Raw genomic sequence first — 19,378 nt, forward strand, 5'->3', positions numbered from 1 at the left:
AGCAACTTGACTATCTGATATCTATAGGTATCGTTAGGGTATAGTCACCAGTTACTTATCGGTGTCTATTCTTTTCGCTATCTAATCGTAGTCATACGATTAGAAGGAGTAAAGTCTCTTCTTACCATGGTGCAAGGCACGAATCTACCAAAGAGCAAAGCCGAAACATCGCTCACTTGTGAAACTCGGAGAACCATCATCCTTTCAACATTCCTCCTCGAATTTAAATTAACCAAGTCTTTCATAAGCGCAACAAGTCTACCTGCTCAGTCTAGTCTATCACTCAGAACAACTTCTCCCCCTCCTCGAGCGTCCTCTTCCACTCCTCATAATCAAACCCAAGATCCTCAAGCTTCTTGATCTCGTGCCTCTTTTCCCCCACAGCCCGACTCGCAAGCTTAATCTTGGGCACCCTCTCCCTCACCCAGCGCTTGTCTAGTCCCCAGTAGGGAGGTCTCTTGCCCTCTCCGTCGTTCTCGAGTCCCAGCTCGGGAGCCTTGGGGGCTGTCTTGCTCAGCTCGTAGAGACGGTTTATGTAGTCCACGTCCTCTGGGGAGTGCATGAGGTGAATCGCCTTGCCGGAACCCTTCTTTTCATGCTCACTTTCTATCCAGGCTTCCATTTCTGCTGTTGTGGGCGCGCTGAGTCGTCCAGACCAGATACGCGCAGCAACAGCGCTCTGCGCCTCGGCGATGGGAAAAGGTACCACACGTTGGGGAACGCTGAGGAACGCAAGCGTTGGGTCAGCCGTGTAGAGGATCTGCTCCCACAGATGCGCCGCATAGCCTCCATCGGGAACAACGATGGATGGCTCTAACGACTTGAGGAAAGGATACGAGTAGTGGAAGCCCGTGCAAAAGATGACTGCGTCAATGTCGGTCTCTACTTGGTCGTTGGCGAAGCGGACGCCGCGCTTCGAGGGGAGGAACTCGACGATCTGGGGCACGTTGGCGGCCCACGACTCCTTGGTCGGGGGTGTCACTGTGGGCTTCTCCTTTTCAGAGATAAAGATGGGATGTTTGGCGACTGCAGACAGCTGGGCGCTCACATCGACGCCAGAAGCCGAGTTGCCAACAACGATGACTTTCTATAACAAGATCAATAAGCGTTGGCTGTGAAAATGTGCACGATATTGCTTACCTTGTCCTTGTAGTCATTAGGTCGACGGTAGAACTTGGAATGCGAAATAGCACCCGGATAGGCCTTGTCAAACTCGACAAGTCCAGGAATATCGGGGATAAAGGGGTCATTGTAATGACCACTGGCCACCACAACAGCGTCAAACTCATCCTTGGTCGCCTTGTTCGCCTTCAAATCAAGCACCTCAACCTGCCACGGCTTAGACTTATCCGTCCCAGGCTTCTCGATACTCAAAACCTGAGACTGATACGAGATGTGTGGAGTAATATCCTCAGCATACTCCTTGAGATACTGCAGCACAGCGCTATGTCGGGGAAACAGCGATGAGCCTTGGGGAAACTCCTTGTCGGTGTAATTCATGAGTGAATGAGGGATGTTGGTCTCGAGCAAGTCGTAGATGGGCGACATGAACTCGACTTCCCCGCCATCCTTGGGCCAGAGGGCTTGGTCGGGAAGGCTGCTTGGCTTCGTTCTCGGAACAGAGAAGCCATTCTCGCGGGCGAGGGGTGTGTAGTTCCAGACACCACCTGGAGTAGCACGTTGTTCAAAGATGTGAACCTTGGAGAATTTCTTCTCTGCGAGTAGGTATCTGAACGGTTGTTGTCAGCTCTCATGATTTACAATGGGTATCAGTGAGACGTACTTGGCCGCTGCAAGACCACTTGGGCCGGCGCCGATGATGGCGATGCGGCGAACCTGAAGTTTCTCTGCCAGAGGCATTGGAAGTCGAGCCAATACCAAATTCCTTAAATATTCTTCTAAAGGTTAAGGCAAACAGACGCAAAAGATATGCCGTAGATGTGTTGAATACCTGTGATGGAGTGAATGAGTAGGTAGGACCGTAGGACGACTAAAGGCGTGCTTCGGCTGCAAAGCTTCCTAATAAATATCTTAAAACTCAACCGTCAAACTTCATGTCAAGCACCCGCGTGGTCTCATTTAACCATCTGAAATCCACGCCGCCGATGGATCCCGCAAAATAGCCTCATGGGACCCTGTAGTTGTGACTTGGAGCCGGTCCGCTCCATCCTCCATCACGGATGGCCTGATTACCCAATTGGGCCCGATTTCCAATTCTGGCAATCCCGTGTCGGGCTCCGCGCGACGCCGACTCCGGGCATCGGAGCTTGGCCGCCCTGCCCCAGCTTCTCCGGTCCTGGTTGATGTTTTAGATCTGGATATTCCTCCAGAAACAAAATCTCATATCTCTGACCTTGTCGTATTCCCATATGCATGAATCCTCACCATTGACAAAGCTAACGGGTTTCGCGGCTCGGTCAACTGCCATTAGTGTCGTAGCGGCTCAAAGTCTGATAACGTCCCCTCTTGATCCCAGGGCTATCACCTCGTGCAAGCACGCAATCTGGTCCACCTTCGTCAACAACGGTCAGGATGGCGCATGCGGCTCCGTGTCGAACAGGAACCGTTGTCAAATGAGATGCTTGCCTTTTTTCTCCTCTTGTGTACTCTCCTGAATGTTGGCAGGTTCCAGCTTCACTACATCTGCCGTCGTCCATCTGTATGGCAATCCATTCACTCTCAACTCAGTCGGCTCTCTTTTGCCTCACCAGGGCCAGTTGATTCCAAGGCATGACGCTCGCAAGAGCCCCGGTTTCCCGAAATGGCATCTGATATGAAGGCTTCGATCCACCGCTTCCGCCTCCGCAGGGTGTCTCCATCCCCGAGAAATGCCGGTCGGGCCCGGTCCGCTTCACCTCCAGTGTCTCCTGATAAGCGGCTGCAGGATGCACCCCAGCGAGATGCGCAACCTCGCCGACAGGATGGACAGCAGCAGCCGAGACAGCCTCCGTCAACGGCTCGCGGCTCGGGAGGGAGACCCATAGCTCCGGCCTGTGATCGCTGTCGCAGTTTCAAGAAGAAGTGCAGTCGAACCTATCCCGTGTGTTCTCTCTGCGCCAGCGCCGGTCAGAGATGTTCTTACACTAGCCCTATTGCCAACGCGGAGGCCCAGGCCCACCAGCTTCGCTCGCGTGTGCAATGGCTTAGCCGCTATATCGACGAGAACCTGCTCCCGCCAGGTCAGCAGGGTGGGATAGATGCCATCGAAACTGGAGTCGATCTAGGCCCCGTACTGAGCGGTGGGCAACGGAACGGCGTGGGGCCTTCCACAAACTCGGGTGCAGCATCATCGCCCCTTTCGAGGGCTCCGGGTCCGGCGACCCCTCCGTTGGATACCGCCGGACCTCTCCCGTTGATCCGTGGGCGTGACCACCCCATGACCGGGCAGCAGAGCAGTGACGTGCGAATAGAGGACAGAGATCCGGGGACCGTGAGAACCACGAGCAGTCATCTCTCTTACCAAGCCTCGAGTGATGGCTCTATCACCAGACGGCGGCTGATCGCTCGGCAAGCCCTTCCTCCCGATATTGCGCCAAGTCGTTTCGTCGATGCCTTCTTTCGTCATGTTAACCGAGCATATCCTTTTGTGGATCAAGTCAAGATACGCCGTGACCTTGAGGCCCTAGGAGACGCCTCTCCCGCGGACCAAGATCCTCCCATGACTTTGCTGTACCTTGTCATGGCCATTGGATGTACATCTCTAGTACGAGCAGGGCAGATACCGAGCGACACGGCCAAGCGATTTGATGTAGTCTATCCAGACATCATCCAGGAGTGTCTTTGCAATGAAGGCGTCGAGTCGGTACAGATCCTCGTCCTCTTGGGACTATACTCCCTTTTCGATCCCACAGCGACCTCCGCATACTTTATCGTCGGCATCGCTGCTCGTCAGGCTATGGTCATTGGGTTGACGAGGCCAGACGACCAACCTCGTACACCGGCCGAGACGGAGCTCAGGCATCGACTATACTGGAGCATATTCGTCCTGGATCGCATGATGGCTGCATCTCAAGGCCTCCCAGTGGCATTAACGGATGAACACTCCAGCGTTCCACTCCCAGGACTCACGGTTGAAGAGTTTGCGAGTACGGATAGAGCCGTGTATGCTCGAAACCTGCAGACAAGCCGACATGTCATACAACTTCGGCAACTAGAGTATCGGATTCTTCACGCGGTACATCTGCAACGAACCGCAGAAACTGCAGGTATCTCATCTTTAGATCGGCGCGCAGTGCTCAGCAGCTTGAGGTCAGAGATTGAGGACTGGTACAGCAACGGGTGCCTTATGTCGCCAATGGAGGCCGACAACCTACCTATCCACAGCAGTATCACCTGGCTAAGTGCACAGTATTATCACTTACTTGTTCTCCTTTACTTCCCCAACCACTTCAACAGTGCGGCGGCGGCGGTGCCTCGGTCAGAGCTGCTCGAGTTTGCTCGAAAGCAGCTCCAGGCCAACTCAGCTCTCCTGCAGCAACGACAGCTGCCTCTGAACCGGGTGTCACTATGCAGGTTGCTACCCGTGTGTCTGGTGTTGATGCACGACTTTGTGGCATCATGCGGCTCAAACGATTGGGGAGCGCAAGGGCCGGCACCGTTCGCAGCCAGGGACGAAGTAGCCGTCCTAATCACTATCCTAGAAGCATTCCCGAAAGGATGGACGGTAGCACATGAGGCAGCTCGCATAATCCAGCAGTTTGCGGGGGTAATGACAGGACACGGAAGCATGGCGACTGCGTACTTTGGTACACAAACAGTATTCCCGGCGACGGGCAAGGAGAGCGTCGAAGAGCTGGTGAGGCCTTGCATCACCAGCTTCACGGGACTGTTGCACCAGTTTCTGGGAAAGGCGACATGCTTCCAGTCAATCGAGTATGCTCCTGAGACGAAGGAGGTTGAAAAGATTGGGCAAGTTGGAGTCGCGGCGCAGCAGACCACGACGAATTCGCTGTGGTTGAATGGAACCGATTCAAACGCCGGGGGCGTGAACGAGGAGGCTGTGCTCGGGTATGGATGGGGTTCCTGGGATCTCGATTTCCTTTGAGCCTTGACTCTGTTGGGATTAGTTGATGTTGATGTTAATGTGAGGTTGGGATTTATAGATGGATATATGGCGTTTGCGGAAGAGGGGTGGTTTTTAATAATGTGCAGGTTGGTCAATGGAGGCAGGTATGATCACGCATCTACAACACCTGCCCAATTCCAGATACCACCAACACCACATGAGGGAAGGCACGATCAATTCCATATCTAGCGATTAATTAAAGACAAGGTTAACTAACAGCAACGCGGGTGTCCCGCCGCCACGTCTTGGACCGTTGTTGATCACGATCGCGCGTTGATACATTCCAACGGGTGAGACAAACTTCTGCATCGAGCAAGGGATCCATCGAATAGCTGGAGCAAAGCTAAAATCGAGGCTCTGCTACCGGGGCTGCTCTCCCGCATCTGCACTCGGTTGAAAGGGGAAGTGTGCATCAAACAAGGCTAGAATGATACATGTCACAGCATCAAGATGCATCGCTTCAAGTTGCAAAGCCCCAACCCAAGTGACAGTTCAGTACCTGATCTGACATCCATCCACTCTCTGGCACTGACGCGGTGACAGTCTGACGGGCAGGCCGGGATTGAAGATGACGACAACAACAACGAGAAGCGGGTATTGGCATAGGACGGTAAATGGACATTTACGAGCTGACGTGCATCCGACTGGGGACTCTGTCAATGGCTCGAATTATTTATGGCATACGTGGGTGGATCGCGATAGACGATTACTACAACGTCTCATATCAGGGACACGAGGGCGAGTTGTCCCGAGCAGGGCAGCTTCAGCCAACAGGGCAACCTTGATACAGTAAGCGGCTGCATTACTGTATGACCCCAGGCCCTGGAATCAAAGCCCGCGGAATTAAGGGATGCTTTCCATCACAATCCCGAGTGTGAACTGGCAATCATGAAAATAGTGCACTACACTGCACTGCAGATCACGAGTGGGCAGCTGCCCAGGCTTCGACACACTCACCAACTTAATTGCACTTTCGATTACCTTTTATCTACCCGTGCATCGAGCCCGTTGACGTGGTTGGAATGAGGTGGCTGGCGGTTGACTGTGATAGGGCTGCATGTGATGGATGTGAAAGAAGCGGTAAATGATAAATCAACCCAGAGGAGAGCTCAACACCAGATGAACTCCCAGCCATCACTTGGTTCTCGTCTGCTGTTTTTAGCACCTCGCTGTATGCACTGCACAACAACCGAGGGGGGCAGCGTGACGGCATCTTGAGCAGAGGTGGCTGTGACTGGGCTGAGTCCGACGGACATTGCATCCAAGCCCCGTGCTTTGTAGCCACTGTTAGTGAGATCATGTCAGGCTGACACTCCACACCCATCTGCATGCCGGGGACGTTCTCCTGGGGTCGGATGCACTAACAGATTGACCGCATCACTTGCACTGCCTCACAATTGCTCCCCAGGACTGGGCATTCTCGCGGGCGATCGCCATAGCCCTCTGCAATCTCGAAGCCCGGCAACGGGGACTCGAATGACGATATGCAAGGTTGTCATTAATTAAGTTGTCCTACAAGGCGTCTAGCACTACCTAATGCAAGCACATATAGCTCTAGATGGCACCGCCCATGGTGGCCGGCAGTTCCCATGCCATGCTTTGCTCTCATGGGATGGGATCCCTCCAAGGCTGATCATGCACACACACAGTGATTAGTAGCCCTCCGCCAAGTCTAGAGGCTAGAGACGCAGCATCCCGCGTCTACGGTGCCGTCCCCGTCAGTCAGCCCAACGCCTTGCTACCGGGTCGGTTCCATTCTATTCGGTGTGTCTAGGCTAGGACTCAGTCAGGACATGAGCATGGTCGCCGGCTGCGTCATAAATGCCGAGACGGCCCCAGTAGTGTGTGTTCACCGAGCAGTCTCTTACTCTCTCATTCACTTGCCGGTCACGGTGCGAGATACGAAAACAGTGCATCCTCAGCCGACCGAGAAATATCAACAAGTCTGAGACAGATTGCACTCGGCACCCAGTCCATCCAAAGTAGGAATCCACTGGGGCTTGCGAATTTAGCGGCCCAAACCCACTGGACTGGCAGACGCTGCACCCACCGCCGAGTCCCGCCCGTCCCCCAGGAAGAAAAAAAAACGCCTGGACCCCTGCCACCCCTTGCCCTGCCACCCCTGTCCGCCCATCCACTCCATCCTCCCATTTCTGGGCTTCCCACCCACTGATCCTGGGCGCGCTCTCTTTAACTTGGCCAGGCCTGGCCTGTTTCAAGCGGCCTCGAACTGGACCTTGCTCTCTGACATCCATTTCTAACGCCTCTCGCCTCTTCTTCTCATTTCTCCCCCATCAATCTCAAATCTCATCCCATCCATCCTCCCCTGGCCGTTTGCGTCGAACAAATCGACTCATCAGCAACAACCAAAAACCTCGCAATTGCGTCGCCGTCTCTCGTTTCTCGTCATCTACCGTCTTGCGACCTTGCTTTTTCCTTGTTTAATTATCGCCCAGGAAGGGGCTTTATTTACCAACCGCTCCTCCCCGCGTCGGCGCCCGCGTGAGCTTCCATCACAGACCCTGACCAACGACCGACCGAATCCACGCGTCCTCGAGTTTTCTTCATCCATCGACATCGTCGTCTATCGACAATCGAACGACCTTGACGATCATCGTCATCTTCTTTTCGACTTGATTCCCGTGACTCCCGGTTGGAGTCGATCATATGCACACCGTGGCTACCCGACTAGAGTCTCGCAGGTCGCTCCTCGGCCCTGAGCACGGTTATGGCTATGGAGGTCATTACAACCAGCCCTACAGCGACGGAGAGCCTGCTCCTCAGCCTATTCCTCAACCCGCAGCCTTCACTCAACCCAACTTTGCCGACACCGCTGGCGTCGATCCTGCAGTGAACCAAGGCTACGCTTATCGAGAAGGCTTCTCTCCATCTGTTCCAGCCACGAGCACACTAAACGGCAAGACGGGCTTCCTCACGAGCCGATGGCCCGCCTGCTTCATGACAGTTTCTCTTCTCCAGGCCGTTTTGTGTATCTGCTTTGAGGCGTAAGTCTTGCTCGCAACCCCTCACGTGTCAGCTTCCCAGAGCCTCATCACTAACGCTTACTGCAGCTACATCTTTGGCAAGTTCCAGTTCAATCTCGGCCCTCATATCAACCTGCCCAAGGTCCAGTCCCAGTACAAGACTATTCCTACTTTCCTAACCCTCTTCATTTTCGGTTTCCTCTATACTCTGGTTGTCGTTTGGGATGCCCTGCGCCAGAAGAACACTATCCAGGTTATCGGAGTCTGCTTCTCCAACCTGGCTCTCATGGTCTACACTGCCATTCAGGTCGACCAGATTAAGGAGGCTTTCGACATCCTTGGGGCGCACAACGCCCTCGAGAAGAACGTCACTGCTGCTGACCTTTGGGGTGATGTCAAGCCTTACCTGGTTGCCATTCCCGCCATTATCGCCTTGGCGACTGTTGGCATGATCTTCATCTCCTGGAAGATCTACCAGGAGTACGCATGGGACATTCTCAAGAACATTGGCGCTGATTACCGCATGAAGAAGCGCTTCCTCCACTACCAGGTACGTTCCCTTGAAACCTCAGAATATCACGTCTTCAAGTTCAATGTCTAACGCGACCCAGATTTACATTGCTCTGCTCAAGTTCGATTTCTTCTTCTTCCTCGGTTTCATCGTTCAGTTTGTCGTCGTTGTCGCAGAGAAGAACGATCCCGAGTTCGCCTTGACCATTGTCACCATTCCTATCACCATCGCCATCCTTCTCGCCGCCGCCTACTTCACCCGCAAGGAGAACAAGCCTGGCATGGTGTGTGTCATCATTCTCTATCTTGGTGGTCTCAGTTACTTCCTCTTCAAGCTGGTCCGAATCTACCAGCCCGGACACAAGGAAGCCTACGAGGCTGTCCGCCGATCACTTACCGCTTTCGCTGTCATCACTATTCTCCTTATTCTTCTCACAATCGCCAATGCTATTGTATGCATGTGCAACTTTGGAAAGGGCCTCAAGCCTCACCTTCAGTCCCTGTCTCGAAAGCGCAAGGTTGAGGAGAAGCCCGACATCAACTCGATCAACATGCAGGACGTCAAGCCCCAGGCGCCCAGCCGAATGACGATTGATTAATCGGCGCATCAACGAGCCATGGTCCCCGAGGCAACAAAAGCTCCGAGGGACCATTGTAAAAAGACACGAATTTACGAAAGGATACTAAAATTTTCCCTTATATGGCACCGGTCAGACAGGGCAGGCTCGGAACGGACGGTAGCCAAATGAGAAAGGCGTGAACAGAAGGCGAAGAGATGATATCCCCGGGTTGTGTCTGCAGTTTCCTTTAATCCTCTTATGTTTTTTTTTTCTTGGTTTTAATTTTTCCTATGTCAAGACCCAAACATATTAGGCGTTGAACAAATCTTCATTCCTTTGAATGAGTGATCTGGGAGTTTTTGTTTGTCACTTTGAATAGTTGAATCGTGGAGAATATCCACGATGGGGTAGGTGGGAGTGGTGAATCACGGAACGTGGAGATAACCAGAGCGACCTAGTAGAAAACCTTGCACTTGGTTGTTTAGGATAGTGAATACATACCAAGTAGTTGAATCACGAAGTTGTGAAACTCGCGGCTCCTTTGCAGTTCCACATGATGTTTGATGGTTTCAGCATGGTGAAACGTCAGATGTCGTAACTATTCAACACAGCTCCCACATTCCGTGTTTCACAAGTTGATGTGGTATTGAAACTATAACTTAGGTAGTCTACTAAGCAGTCGGCGGCATATCCCAACATTCGCTTCGCAACACTATAAACATGAGTGACCAGGGGCTAAGGGGTGGTCCGTTGCGCAAACCCATAAATCCATCAACGCCAAGTTCGCCGGAATGCCCAGAGTAGTGAATAACCATGTGCCAAACAATTAATGACAAAGCTATGCAGATGAGTAGGTATCAAAGAGAAGGGTCACTTGTTAGAGCCTGATCTTAACGGCGTCCTTAAGGTGACCTTCAGTCGGGCAGTAGGGACACTTGTACCGCGCGGCCTTTGTGATGTTGTGTAGAGACTCGCGGCAGATGACGTGACCGCAGGGGAGCATCATGGGCGGGTTGTCTTGCGTTGTTTGCTCCTTGCTCACAGGGCAGACAAAGATGGGATGGTAGATCATGGATTCGGGTAGGGGCGTCTCAAAAGCCAGCTCGTTCTCGGTCGTCCACTCCGTCTTCTTCTCACGCATGTAGGTCGTGTACTTTATGAGGCGAGGCAGGGCGATAGAGCCCGCTGTGACGGCAACGTAGAGGGGTGACTCGGCAGAAAGGCCGAGCAGGGAGCAGAACTCCCGGGTGAAGGACATGGCCACGTCCTCAAATGCCGAGTCGATCTCAAAGATGTGCTTATAGGGGGAAGCGGCGAGGTTCGGGGCGTACACCAGAGCGCAGCAAAGCTGTTGGATCTCGCGCAGGTGTCGGGATTGGAACTTGGCAAAGTGTTGACGGGCGTAGGCGAGAGCACCGAGGGGTCCGTTACGCTCGGCGTCATCGGGGAGGCCGTTGACTGAGCTGCCCTTGAAGAGCCATACGAACTGAAGCTTGCTGAGTTCAAATTCGAGGGTGCTGCCCTTGGCCTCGAGCTGTGGGCTGTTGCCGCGGGCCCAGTCAATGGCAGGGACAAGGTTTCGGTCCTTCAGCTCTGACAGAATGCTGTACATCTCGGAAAACTTATTTTGCAGGTGCTCCGAGTGCAGGTTGCGAATATCATCTTCTGGTTCGGCGTCGTCGTCGTCGTCATTATCCATATCGTCATCACCGTCTTCGTCCGTTTGCCGAGGGGAGCGGGCTTCGCGATGCGGAGGGTGGTCGTGAGCTTCATTTAGGAAAGTCGAGGCAACAGAGAATTGTCCCTCGCGTAGAAGATGCATAGCTATGGCTCGGTTGATCAGGCCCGGGTGGTCAGCCATGGCATCGGTCTCCATGGGAAGTTCGCGGTGAGGGAGCGCCTAAGTCGGTCAGTGGCCATCGCAGCAGCAGTAGTCAAGTAGTAATAACCAACCTTGTCCAAGGCCTTTCCAAAGGCCTTCTGTGCCTTTGTGACTTCCTTTAGGTCTTGTGTGATTGATTCGAGTCGGGACTTGACTGGGTTTTGCAGCATCATCATGGTCATGCCGATGCGATGCGCGTCCGCTTCTATCAGGACGTTAGACAGCTCCGGATGAGATATGCTTGAGGATGCCAACCTCCAGCAACCTGCTCCCGCGTGGCAGTGAGCAAATCTATGATCTGGTCTACATCATCGATCGCAGCGTTGAGATTGGACTTTCTCATGCGAGCCAGCTCGACCATGAGCGGCGCAAATGGCGAGACGTGATCGCTGTCGGCTCCCGCCATGGCTGTGATATCGCTGGGGTTTCGACCAGCTGTGGTTGCCGAGTTCTGGATGATTACGGGTGAAGCCTGAAAATCGGGCTTCTTGTGAGTCAGTGAATTCCAGGGGATTAATCCAAAACCTTGAGTAACAGTTTGAGCGGAAGAGAAATGACGCTGCCGTGATCGACGGCCGATGTCGTCTGAGGTCCAAGTGACGGCTCCCACTGACGATAGCGTCGGCCACTGTTATCGATAAGACAACTTCGGGGGTTTGCTTGTAAGGGGGCTATCCCCACTATGACCCTGGCCAATCAGAGCTAACAGAAAGCTACCTGTTTAAGCAAGAGCGACTCTATCGAATTCATGCGTCGATTCCTCAAGGCTTCTCTCATACAGTCAAATCATCTATCTCACCATCGTCTCCCTGTCTTCTACCTGTGTTGAACTGCTCCTTGCTCCATCTCGCTTCCTTGAATCAAGGTTCTATACGACCCCAGCTCCGCCAGGGTTCACGTGGGGACACACGGAATTAGTGCCCCGCAGCTACCTAGCCAAGTAGGTAAGGTACCTAGAGCTAAGGCAAGGCCTTCTTCGAGCTATTGCATCACATGCAGGCCCTGAACCTGAACACCAACAAAAGGCCTCCCGACAACCCAAGCGACCCCTGGAGACGGCCTCTTTTGCTCGTCTTCTGCTCCGTTCGCCGCGCAGCTGGACGGCGAGAATGTAGCTCGAGACCGCCGCGACTAAACCCCAGGGGTCGACGACGACGTCATGGCCTTCCGATTCCCCTCTGCACCGGATCCTCGAAACCGGCTCGAAGACGAATATCTCGCTCCCGTCACCGCCAAAGGCTCGGTCCAGCGGACCGGGCGAGCAAGCCCTTCAGAGGGCGCTCTGCCTCTAGTCGAAGGAAACACTCATGCTGAGCATGAGAAAGCTGTTGAGCCTCTCATTTTGCCGCCCCAACAAGCACCACCACGGAAAAACATAGTGTTTGCAGACCCTTTTGCCTTTCGGTTCGTCGCCGTCTCCCCTGGCTTGCACACGCGATGTCAGTCCTAATACTATCATGCACAGATTTCTCGAAGACGATAGTAATGTCAGTGTTGTCGAGCGTCGTGGGATACTAAAGGGTTACGAATCCTACCTTGTCGAACAATGGGCGTGCTCGAGGAAATCACCAACTCTCGTCATTGTCACTTATACTGGAGATGAAAAACACTCTGTTGCGGTTGGTGTTCTCTCGGTGCCGGCGGAGGAGAGTCTCTGGCCGGCCAAGCTGCGCGCCTACTTTAAAGCAATCCAGGATTCGCATGCGAGACCCAAGGAAACAGCTCTAGGAGAGCTTATGGTGACAAACCTCAGCAGCTTCCCCTCGGCTCTTACCGTTATTCTCATCCCCGAGGGCGATATCCGCAAATATCGTTCATCATTCATCGTCAACGAGGATCTCAAACGGTTAGGATGCTCAGGGCGGTCAGGTCTTACACTCTCAGACCCAGCCGAGGCGACCCAAACCAAGTTCCTACAACTCTACAAAACTAGCGATCGGGTCTCCGTCAGCCAAGCTGTGATAGAGCTTATCAAACTCTGTCAAGTTGCATTATACATGTTTGACAAGTTGGGTCACGAGTACATCGATGGGCTGCTGTGCGACAAGACGGAGATGGCAATCAACAACTGGTGGATTGAAGTTGGTGCTGAGCACTACAACTTTGAGCCAACTGATGGCATATTAGGGCCGAGCACTGTGTCAGCTCTTCTAGGCATGTTTATGGGGGCGAGGAACCGCCTTCACTGGTATGGCGCTCCGGTGTCGAAGGACGTCTTTGACCTTGACAGCACCAAACGTGGTATTGGTCATTTCCAAAAATCACAAAAACTTGAAAGAACACGGAGGTTGGACCGCCAGACGATTCTCAAACTCTACACAGTATCTGCCAAGGCGGCAGCTGGAGAGGGCTGGGGCGTGCAGAGGGCGGTCAAATCGACTCTGACAGAAGTCGGAGGTAAAAGAGGCGAGCTTGTCATGGGCATGGTATCAGGCAAGGACAAAGGAGGACTTGCTGATATTGAGACCCTTGACATTGACAGGTTCGTCAGCCTAGCCTACGGCGACAGGCCGAAATGGCTCTGGCACGGTAAGCCTCGAAGAACGCTGGCAGAACTGCCAAATCACAGTCCAGAGCTTGGCAATGGGCTGCCATGGAAAGATGACGATTCAAACTCGAATCCAAAACGGGTCTATTCTGCGCCTGCGGAGAGTGAAGCAGAATCGAGGCGGACAGATGATTCGCCTGGCATCTACTCAGCCTTTCCTCCTGGCTCCGCTACTAGCATCGGCGAAGGCGCAGCTGACAAAGATGCTTTGCGAAAGAATATGTTCAAAAGTGTCGCTGGGAAAATGAGTGACGCTCGGTCTGGTTTTGGGCGCATCAAAGATGCTGTTGGAGGAGGTCTACGAGGCCACAACACTCGGCCTTCGGTCTCGACAAGAGACGACTTTGGAGAGATGGGTGTAGGAGGCTCCAACCAGGCACTCAGCACAGCCATGCTCTCCACCACAGCACCCATCCCAGGGGTACCCAGGGCATTTACTTGGAAGAACAAACCAGAAGAGTATCTGGCTGCCATGAGACGAGGTGACACGGATGTGATTCCAGGTCTGCCCCAAACTTCGCACTTTGCGTCTACTTCGACTGTCGATATCAAACCTACCTCGGCTCCAGCTTGTGAGACTCAGAGGCGTGAGCAAGAGGGTGAGCTGATGGACATTGGTGCCGAGGTGCGCAAGGATATACTCTCCAAGGCGCCCTCGGCTGTTGGATCTCTGGTTGATGAAGCAGACATTCAGGGACCTGTTCTGGAAGCAGAACGCATGAACAGGCCCGCGCGCGTGGGACTCTCGCGACGACACAGTATCCAGCTGCTCCAGTGCGGAACAGAGAGAATTCTCAATGAGAATCGATGGCCACGGCGAATGTCATTTAGCGATGCCGAAGAAGCCGTGCTGGCTTGGGAGGATATCATTGATATCACGGATACCACTGGCGACTTTGCAAATCTGGAGGCATTCAATGACCTTGCTCAGTTCTTCAGTCGGCAGATGGATGAGATCAAGGAGGGCATCGAGCCGTGGGTGACGGAGAAGCTCAAGGCAGTTGAGCTCCTCGACGATCGCTACGCAAAAGACAAAGACGAGCTCCATGCTCTCTACTACCAGTTGAACGAGGCATGTCAACGGATGCGCATCAGCTCTCATGAACTCCTTGCAGAGGAGCGATCCCACCTGACGGAAGGCTTGAAGGAGGTCGAGGTGCTTGTTGCGCGCCTTGACTATGAGATCAATGCTCTCCTGTCAAAGGTGAATGACGTCGAGGATGGCATTGTCACATTTGAGAGGCAGGTGGAGGACATGGAGAAGAAAGCCGAGGACCTCAAGATCCAGCTCGAGACGGAAGGATGGTTACATTGGCTCTTCAGAACGATGACAGGCATTGGAACAGGCCCGGATATCACACGATCTACGCCATAATTCGGGCGCCCATATAATTAGTGGTGGAGCGAGTCGAGTCACGGAGCATTGTCATGGGGTTGTGAATTTTCACATGCGTTTTCTGGGACGGAGTTTTGGGACAAAGCATCACATGGAGCATAAATTACCCATGGAAGAAGGCGTTGATATAACGACAGATGGCGATACAGACAGACGCACACAGAGAGCTTGTAGTGGAGGTGTTCTTTTTTTTCGTTTGGATTGTAGCATGAATCCATATACAGATATTATACAACGACACCTTTGAATTCATGTCATCATCCAGTCCGCCTCCGGTTTCATATCGATGCGAGCGCCCCGTGACGCAAAACCAAGCATCTAATCATCGAGGAACGGTTCCCAAGCATATATTCATACAAGCCCTTGTTTCTTTCCGGTGGCGATTCTTCTTCCCGTTACGCCCTTCCGATCTATACGCTTCGTTGCAAAGAGAGGGGGGCACTATTCGTGTCGTCCCCCATATCTAATGCTTCTTAAAACATGCCGCCGCCCTGTTGGCCACCGAGGGCCTGGCCCTGCTGCTGCATAATCTCGCTGACCTTCATAGACGTGTCGAGGAACTTTGCGGTACAGCGGTCGAGGCAGACGGACTCGCCCTTGTTGAGCTCGCCCTCGCGGTAGTCGTTGGGGATGCACTTCTTCTGGCACGAGTTCTGGAGGCTGCAGAAGAGTTAGTGAATACTGTCAATCCATGCTACAAAGCCAATTCCAGGTGAGGGGTTGGTTGTTTACCGGTTGTAGGTATCGGCCATCATGCGCATCTCGCTCTCCACGGCAGCAATCTTTTGCTCCGAGGTAGGCTGAGGACGACCCATTCCGAGGAAGCTCATCTTGGCGGTGTTTTCAAGGTGGTATTTGGTTAAAAAAGAGAGGTAATGTTGGATGTAATGCTGTTGCGATCTGGGCGGTTTCGGCGTTGATGATGCTTTTTTGCCTTGGTCAAAGGGAAAATTTGGGCTTATCGCTGATTACGTGAGGTGCCGCTTATCGATTGCCAGTGGTATGTCATAGGCTCGTGGGGTTGGCCAATGGGGAGTTGAGCTTCAGTCATTAACGGTACCTACCTAATTGTGAGTTATGGTAGAAGCAAGATTTGTATTATAGTGTCAGTGGAAATGAAGAAGTGATTTTCGACAGTATTATGGAGGGCCGTCATCGAGTTGTTCGAAATACTTTTTGGTTGATCACTGAGCCAACACCTAATGTTCCTCCTCTAAGCCATTCTTGCCTACCCTATAGAAGGAGACTCATATTTCATCCTGCGTCCTTTTTCGGCGGTCTGCCGATGTTCCAGTAACTCCTACTTGATTATAGTGCATGTTTAGGATTTCTGGTGTGCGCCTTGGTTTATTATGTAAAAGATCCTCGTAAGGGGGTGCTAGTAGTAGTTGGAAATGGTATTATTACCCAGTGCCAAATGCGAAGAAGCTGCCCCCCGGCCTCCATTAGTGGACTGTTGCTAAGTCACACAACAGCAATTCAATTACATGGAATAAAAAAAGCATCACTATATAACCAAGAAATAAAACCCAAGTGTCATAAATTTTCATTCAATTTCCCACAAAATCGTCGCTATTTACCACCCAAATGCCACTACCCTAGACAATCTTTAGTTCTTAAAGGTAATGGTCTTGGACCTCGTCCACTCCTCAAGACCAAACGATCCACCAAAGCGGCCATGTCCACTGGCCTTGGCTCCTCCGTGAGGGAGAGCACTCTCGTCATGAACCGTCATGTTGTTGATATGGACTGCTCCAGTCTCAATCTCCCGCGCAATGCGAAGACCCCTGCCGAGATCGGTGGTGAAGACAGACGAAGACAAGCCGTACTCGGTGTCATTGGCGAGCTTGATTGCCTCTTCCTCAGTCTCGATGGCGATTAGAGACACCGTAGGACCGAATGACTCGGACTGGTAGATGTCCATCTCTGCCGTGACATCCCGGATAACGATGGGCCTCATGCGGTACTTGCTGGTCTCCTCAACGTCCAGGTTTCCGTGAACTAGAGTGGCACCCTTGGAGACGGCATCCTTGACTAGAGCCTTGTTCCGTTCCACTCCAGCGGTGCTGATGAGGGCGGGTGCATCGCCCTTGGAGGAGAAGATTTGCTCGATAGAGGCTGAAAGTTTCTTCTCGAACTCTGCCAGAACGTTCTTGTGCACCAAAATTCTCTCGGTCGACATGCAGATCTGGCCAGAGTTCATGAAAGACCCAAGTGCATTCTGGAAAGCGGCGAGATCGAGGTCTGCATCCTCCCACACGATGGATGGGGCCTTGCCACCCAACTCCAACACAACGGGCTTCAAGTTTTCACCTGCCAGCTTGCCAACAATATGACCGACAGGAGTGCTTCCTGTAAAGTTGATCTTCTTCACGTGTGGGTTCTTGATCAATGCTGAAGTCACAGACGCGGCATTGGCCCGCTCGTGGAAGATGACGTTCAGCACACCCTCTGGCAGACCTGCCTCCCTGAAGACATCGCCAATAGCCCACAAGGTCCTGGGTGAGAGCTCACTGCCCTTGAACACAACAGTGTTTCCAGCAGCAATGGGGAAGATGACGGCTCTTGAGCCCAGGATGAAGGGTGCGTTCCTGGACGTATTAGTATGAGATAAAACGCTCGAGAGTAACAACATACCATGGAGAGATGGCCAAGACAACACCATAAGGTTCTTGCACGACGAGGGCGTGGGTGTTAGGGTCGGCCAGCCTAGGGATCGAACCCTGTATTGTGCCTACGCGGCCAGCGACCTCCTTGATATGTTGGATAGCAGTGCTAATGTCAAAGTCGGCCCAACCAGCATCACTGCCAGTCTCTCCCATTGAGTACCCGCGCAACTCGTCACGCCGCTTCTCAATGATTTCGGCAGCCTTGAGAAGCACATCACGTCTCTGATAGGGAGTAGCCTTCCGCCATGTCTTGAAAGCCTCGGCGGCAGCGTCTACTGCAGCGTCGGCATCCTTGACGTCGGCACTATAGTAGCGATGAATGACTTTGCTATTTGAGGGCGAGACGATATCAAAGGCATGCTCTGAGGTCTGGTCCTTGCCATTGATGAGGAGGGGGACAGTGTAGGTCTCTTTAGCTGATCCGTTCGACATGATGGTGGTGATGTAAGAAATCTTGTATAATAGAATCTAGACGAAGAAGAAACTTGTGTGAACCAACAACTCAACCGAGAGACAATCAGTGGGCGACAAGCTCCCTTTAAGTAGCTGGGCGAAGGACCGTTTGACCAGTCCGACGGTGTTTCATTCCGAGGATCCCTCCTTGCGAGCAAGCATGTTAGAGTATAGCCTACCCCAACCCCGCATGTGGAGGCATGCCACATCGGGTTGTGGAGGAGATCATGGGCGTGGTGTTTGCGCAGCCTAGACAACGGCAAGTATCCTCGGCACGTCCATCGGGATTAGCTATTAGCGGGCATCCTATTTGACGTGCTTGTTCCATGGGTACGCTCCCTAGCGCGAAATAGACCAGCACCAAGAGACCTCTAAAGTCAAGACTGGATAGGAGCCTCACTTGGGGATCCATTAGGGCGGGCACGGTTGTTGAGCTGCGTTTCTTGCGTTTCAACTTGGAGGATCGTCATTGTGCTTTGACTCAGAATCCCAAAGAATTAGTTGACAATTGAAGACGACATATTGTAACAAAGCGTAGGTCCATGCCTGTCAACGGCCCATATGCACTTCGCAAGTGATAGTTGCGAATGGGGCATGGATCAACCCAGCAAGATCAATACCCATGCTGGGAGGGTATCACGGACGTTGCATCCCTGCCGGGTCCAGGAATGGCTGAGAGACGGCGGCGGTGCGAATCTGGACAATTTCTGAGGAATTGAGCGTTAGAGAAAGGCCCAGTCGAGCGGATAAAGTCAACTCGGGCGCATGAACACTCACCGACGACTGGGATCGATCCTGGAAGTGTAAAGTGGACCTCGGACTTGAGTCGTGGAGAGTGCACCACTTGGCCAGGACGCGGAGGCGCAGGTTTGAGAAGCCTTGGGGTAGGGGTGCGTGGCTTGTCAGACTCTGGCATGATTGCGAGCTGTGTTGTGTAGTTTATGCTTTTTCCTGTAGCTGAAGGATTCTAGCTACCGTAGCTGCAAGGACCTTTGCGAGAGAGATTGAGTTGATGGCACAGTGTCGTGGGAATTGGATTCGGTTTCTGGAGTTGAAGGTGGAGAGAGCCCACTGACAACACAACCAAACAATCTCCTAAGATCCATTGAATCCACCATGTCAGTTCATAGATACAGTGGGTTTCGTTGGATTGGAACGCAGTGAATACCGGTTTCAGAAGCTGTCTTTTCACGCACCGCACAGAGACATCGGAGACGCTCTGGAACAGGCAAACAAGATGCGAGCTGTTCGTTTAACGAGTGCGGGACTTGGCTCGCCTGAGACGGTTGTTCATGCAATGACAGCGTTGTA

The 19,378-nt window shown here is 52.8% G+C and overlaps 7 protein-coding genes across 7 annotated transcripts; 3 read left to right on the plus strand and 4 right to left on the minus strand.

The window, feature by feature from the left end:
• Nucleotides 1–187: 187 nt before the first annotated feature.
• Nucleotides 188–1,860, minus strand: NECHADRAFT_103236 (uncharacterized protein; the record flags this gene model as incomplete). The annotated part of the gene is made up of 3 exons (XM_003054488.1): nucleotides 188–1,087; nucleotides 1,141–1,729; nucleotides 1,784–1,860. The coding sequence occupies 3 exons, from the start codon at nucleotides 1,858–1,860 to the stop codon at nucleotides 284–286; spliced, it is 1,470 nt and encodes a 489-aa protein (XP_003054534.1). The 3' UTR covers nucleotides 188–283.
• Nucleotides 1,861–2,761: 901 nt separating this feature from the next.
• NECHADRAFT_30904 (uncharacterized protein) lies at nucleotides 2,762–5,044 on the plus strand (the record flags this gene model as incomplete). Its single annotated transcript, XM_003053774.1, has 2 exons — nucleotides 2,762–3,188; nucleotides 3,285–5,044. 2 exons carry the CDS (start codon nucleotides 2,762–2,764, stop codon nucleotides 5,042–5,044), a joined length of 2,187 nt encoding a protein of 728 aa, XP_003053820.1.
• A 2,688-nt stretch (nucleotides 5,045–7,732) lies between these two features.
• On the plus strand, nucleotides 7,733–9,158 carry NECHADRAFT_75353 (uncharacterized protein; the record flags this gene model as incomplete). Its single annotated transcript, XM_003053775.1, has 3 exons — nucleotides 7,733–8,070; nucleotides 8,137–8,599; nucleotides 8,661–9,158. 3 exons carry the CDS (start codon nucleotides 7,733–7,735, stop codon nucleotides 9,156–9,158), a joined length of 1,299 nt encoding a protein of 432 aa, XP_003053821.1.
• Nucleotides 9,159–9,996: 838 nt separating this feature from the next.
• NECHADRAFT_75354 (uncharacterized protein) lies at nucleotides 9,997–11,407 on the minus strand (the record flags this gene model as incomplete). The annotated part of the gene is made up of 3 exons (XM_003054489.1): nucleotides 9,997–11,019; nucleotides 11,073–11,206; nucleotides 11,257–11,407. The coding sequence occupies 3 exons, from the start codon at nucleotides 11,405–11,407 to the stop codon at nucleotides 9,997–9,999; spliced, it is 1,308 nt and encodes a 435-aa protein (XP_003054535.1).
• Nucleotides 11,408–12,160: 753 nt separating this feature from the next.
• On the plus strand, nucleotides 12,161–14,924 carry NECHADRAFT_75355 (uncharacterized protein; the record flags this gene model as incomplete). The annotated part of the gene is made up of 2 exons (XM_003053776.1): nucleotides 12,161–12,405; nucleotides 12,467–14,924. The coding sequence occupies 2 exons, from the start codon at nucleotides 12,161–12,163 to the stop codon at nucleotides 14,922–14,924; spliced, it is 2,703 nt and encodes a 900-aa protein (XP_003053822.1).
• A 191-nt stretch (nucleotides 14,925–15,115) lies between these two features.
• On the minus strand, nucleotides 15,116–15,875 carry NECHADRAFT_73421 (uncharacterized protein). Its single transcript, XM_003054490.1, has 2 exons — nucleotides 15,678–15,875; nucleotides 15,116–15,605 (listed from the first exon to the last, which is right to left on the minus strand). Exons 1-2 carry the CDS (start codon nucleotides 15,773–15,775, stop codon nucleotides 15,419–15,421), a joined length of 285 nt encoding a protein of 94 aa, XP_003054536.1. The 5' UTR covers nucleotides 15,776–15,875; the 3' UTR covers nucleotides 15,116–15,418.
• Nucleotides 15,876–16,554: 679 nt separating this feature from the next.
• Nucleotides 16,555–18,046, minus strand: NECHADRAFT_90385 (uncharacterized protein; the record flags this gene model as incomplete). The annotated part of the gene is made up of 2 exons (XM_003054491.1): nucleotides 16,555–17,536; nucleotides 17,583–18,046. The coding sequence occupies 2 exons, from the start codon at nucleotides 18,044–18,046 to the stop codon at nucleotides 16,555–16,557; spliced, it is 1,446 nt and encodes a 481-aa protein (XP_003054537.1).
• Nucleotides 18,047–19,378: the final 1,332 nt, after the last annotated feature.

This window comes from Fusarium vanettenii (genome assembly GCF_000151355.1).
Source record: "Fusarium vanettenii 77-13-4 chromosome 1 genomic scaffold NECHAsca_1_chr1_3_0, whole genome shotgun sequence".
In the NCBI taxonomy this organism is placed as follows: domain Eukaryota; kingdom Fungi; phylum Ascomycota; class Sordariomycetes; order Hypocreales; family Nectriaceae; genus Fusarium; species Fusarium vanettenii.

Excerpts from the sequence above, each read along its gene's own strand:
- NECHADRAFT_73421 (XM_003054490.1), bottom strand. The coding sequence starts at position 15,775 with ATGAGCTTCCTCGGAATGGGTCGTCCTCAGCCTACCTCGGAGCAAAAG. Across the intron at positions 15,606-15,677 it reads ATGGCCGATACCTACAACCG|CCTCCAGAACTCGTGCCAGA; the intron begins GTAAACAACCAA and ends ACTCTTCTGCAG.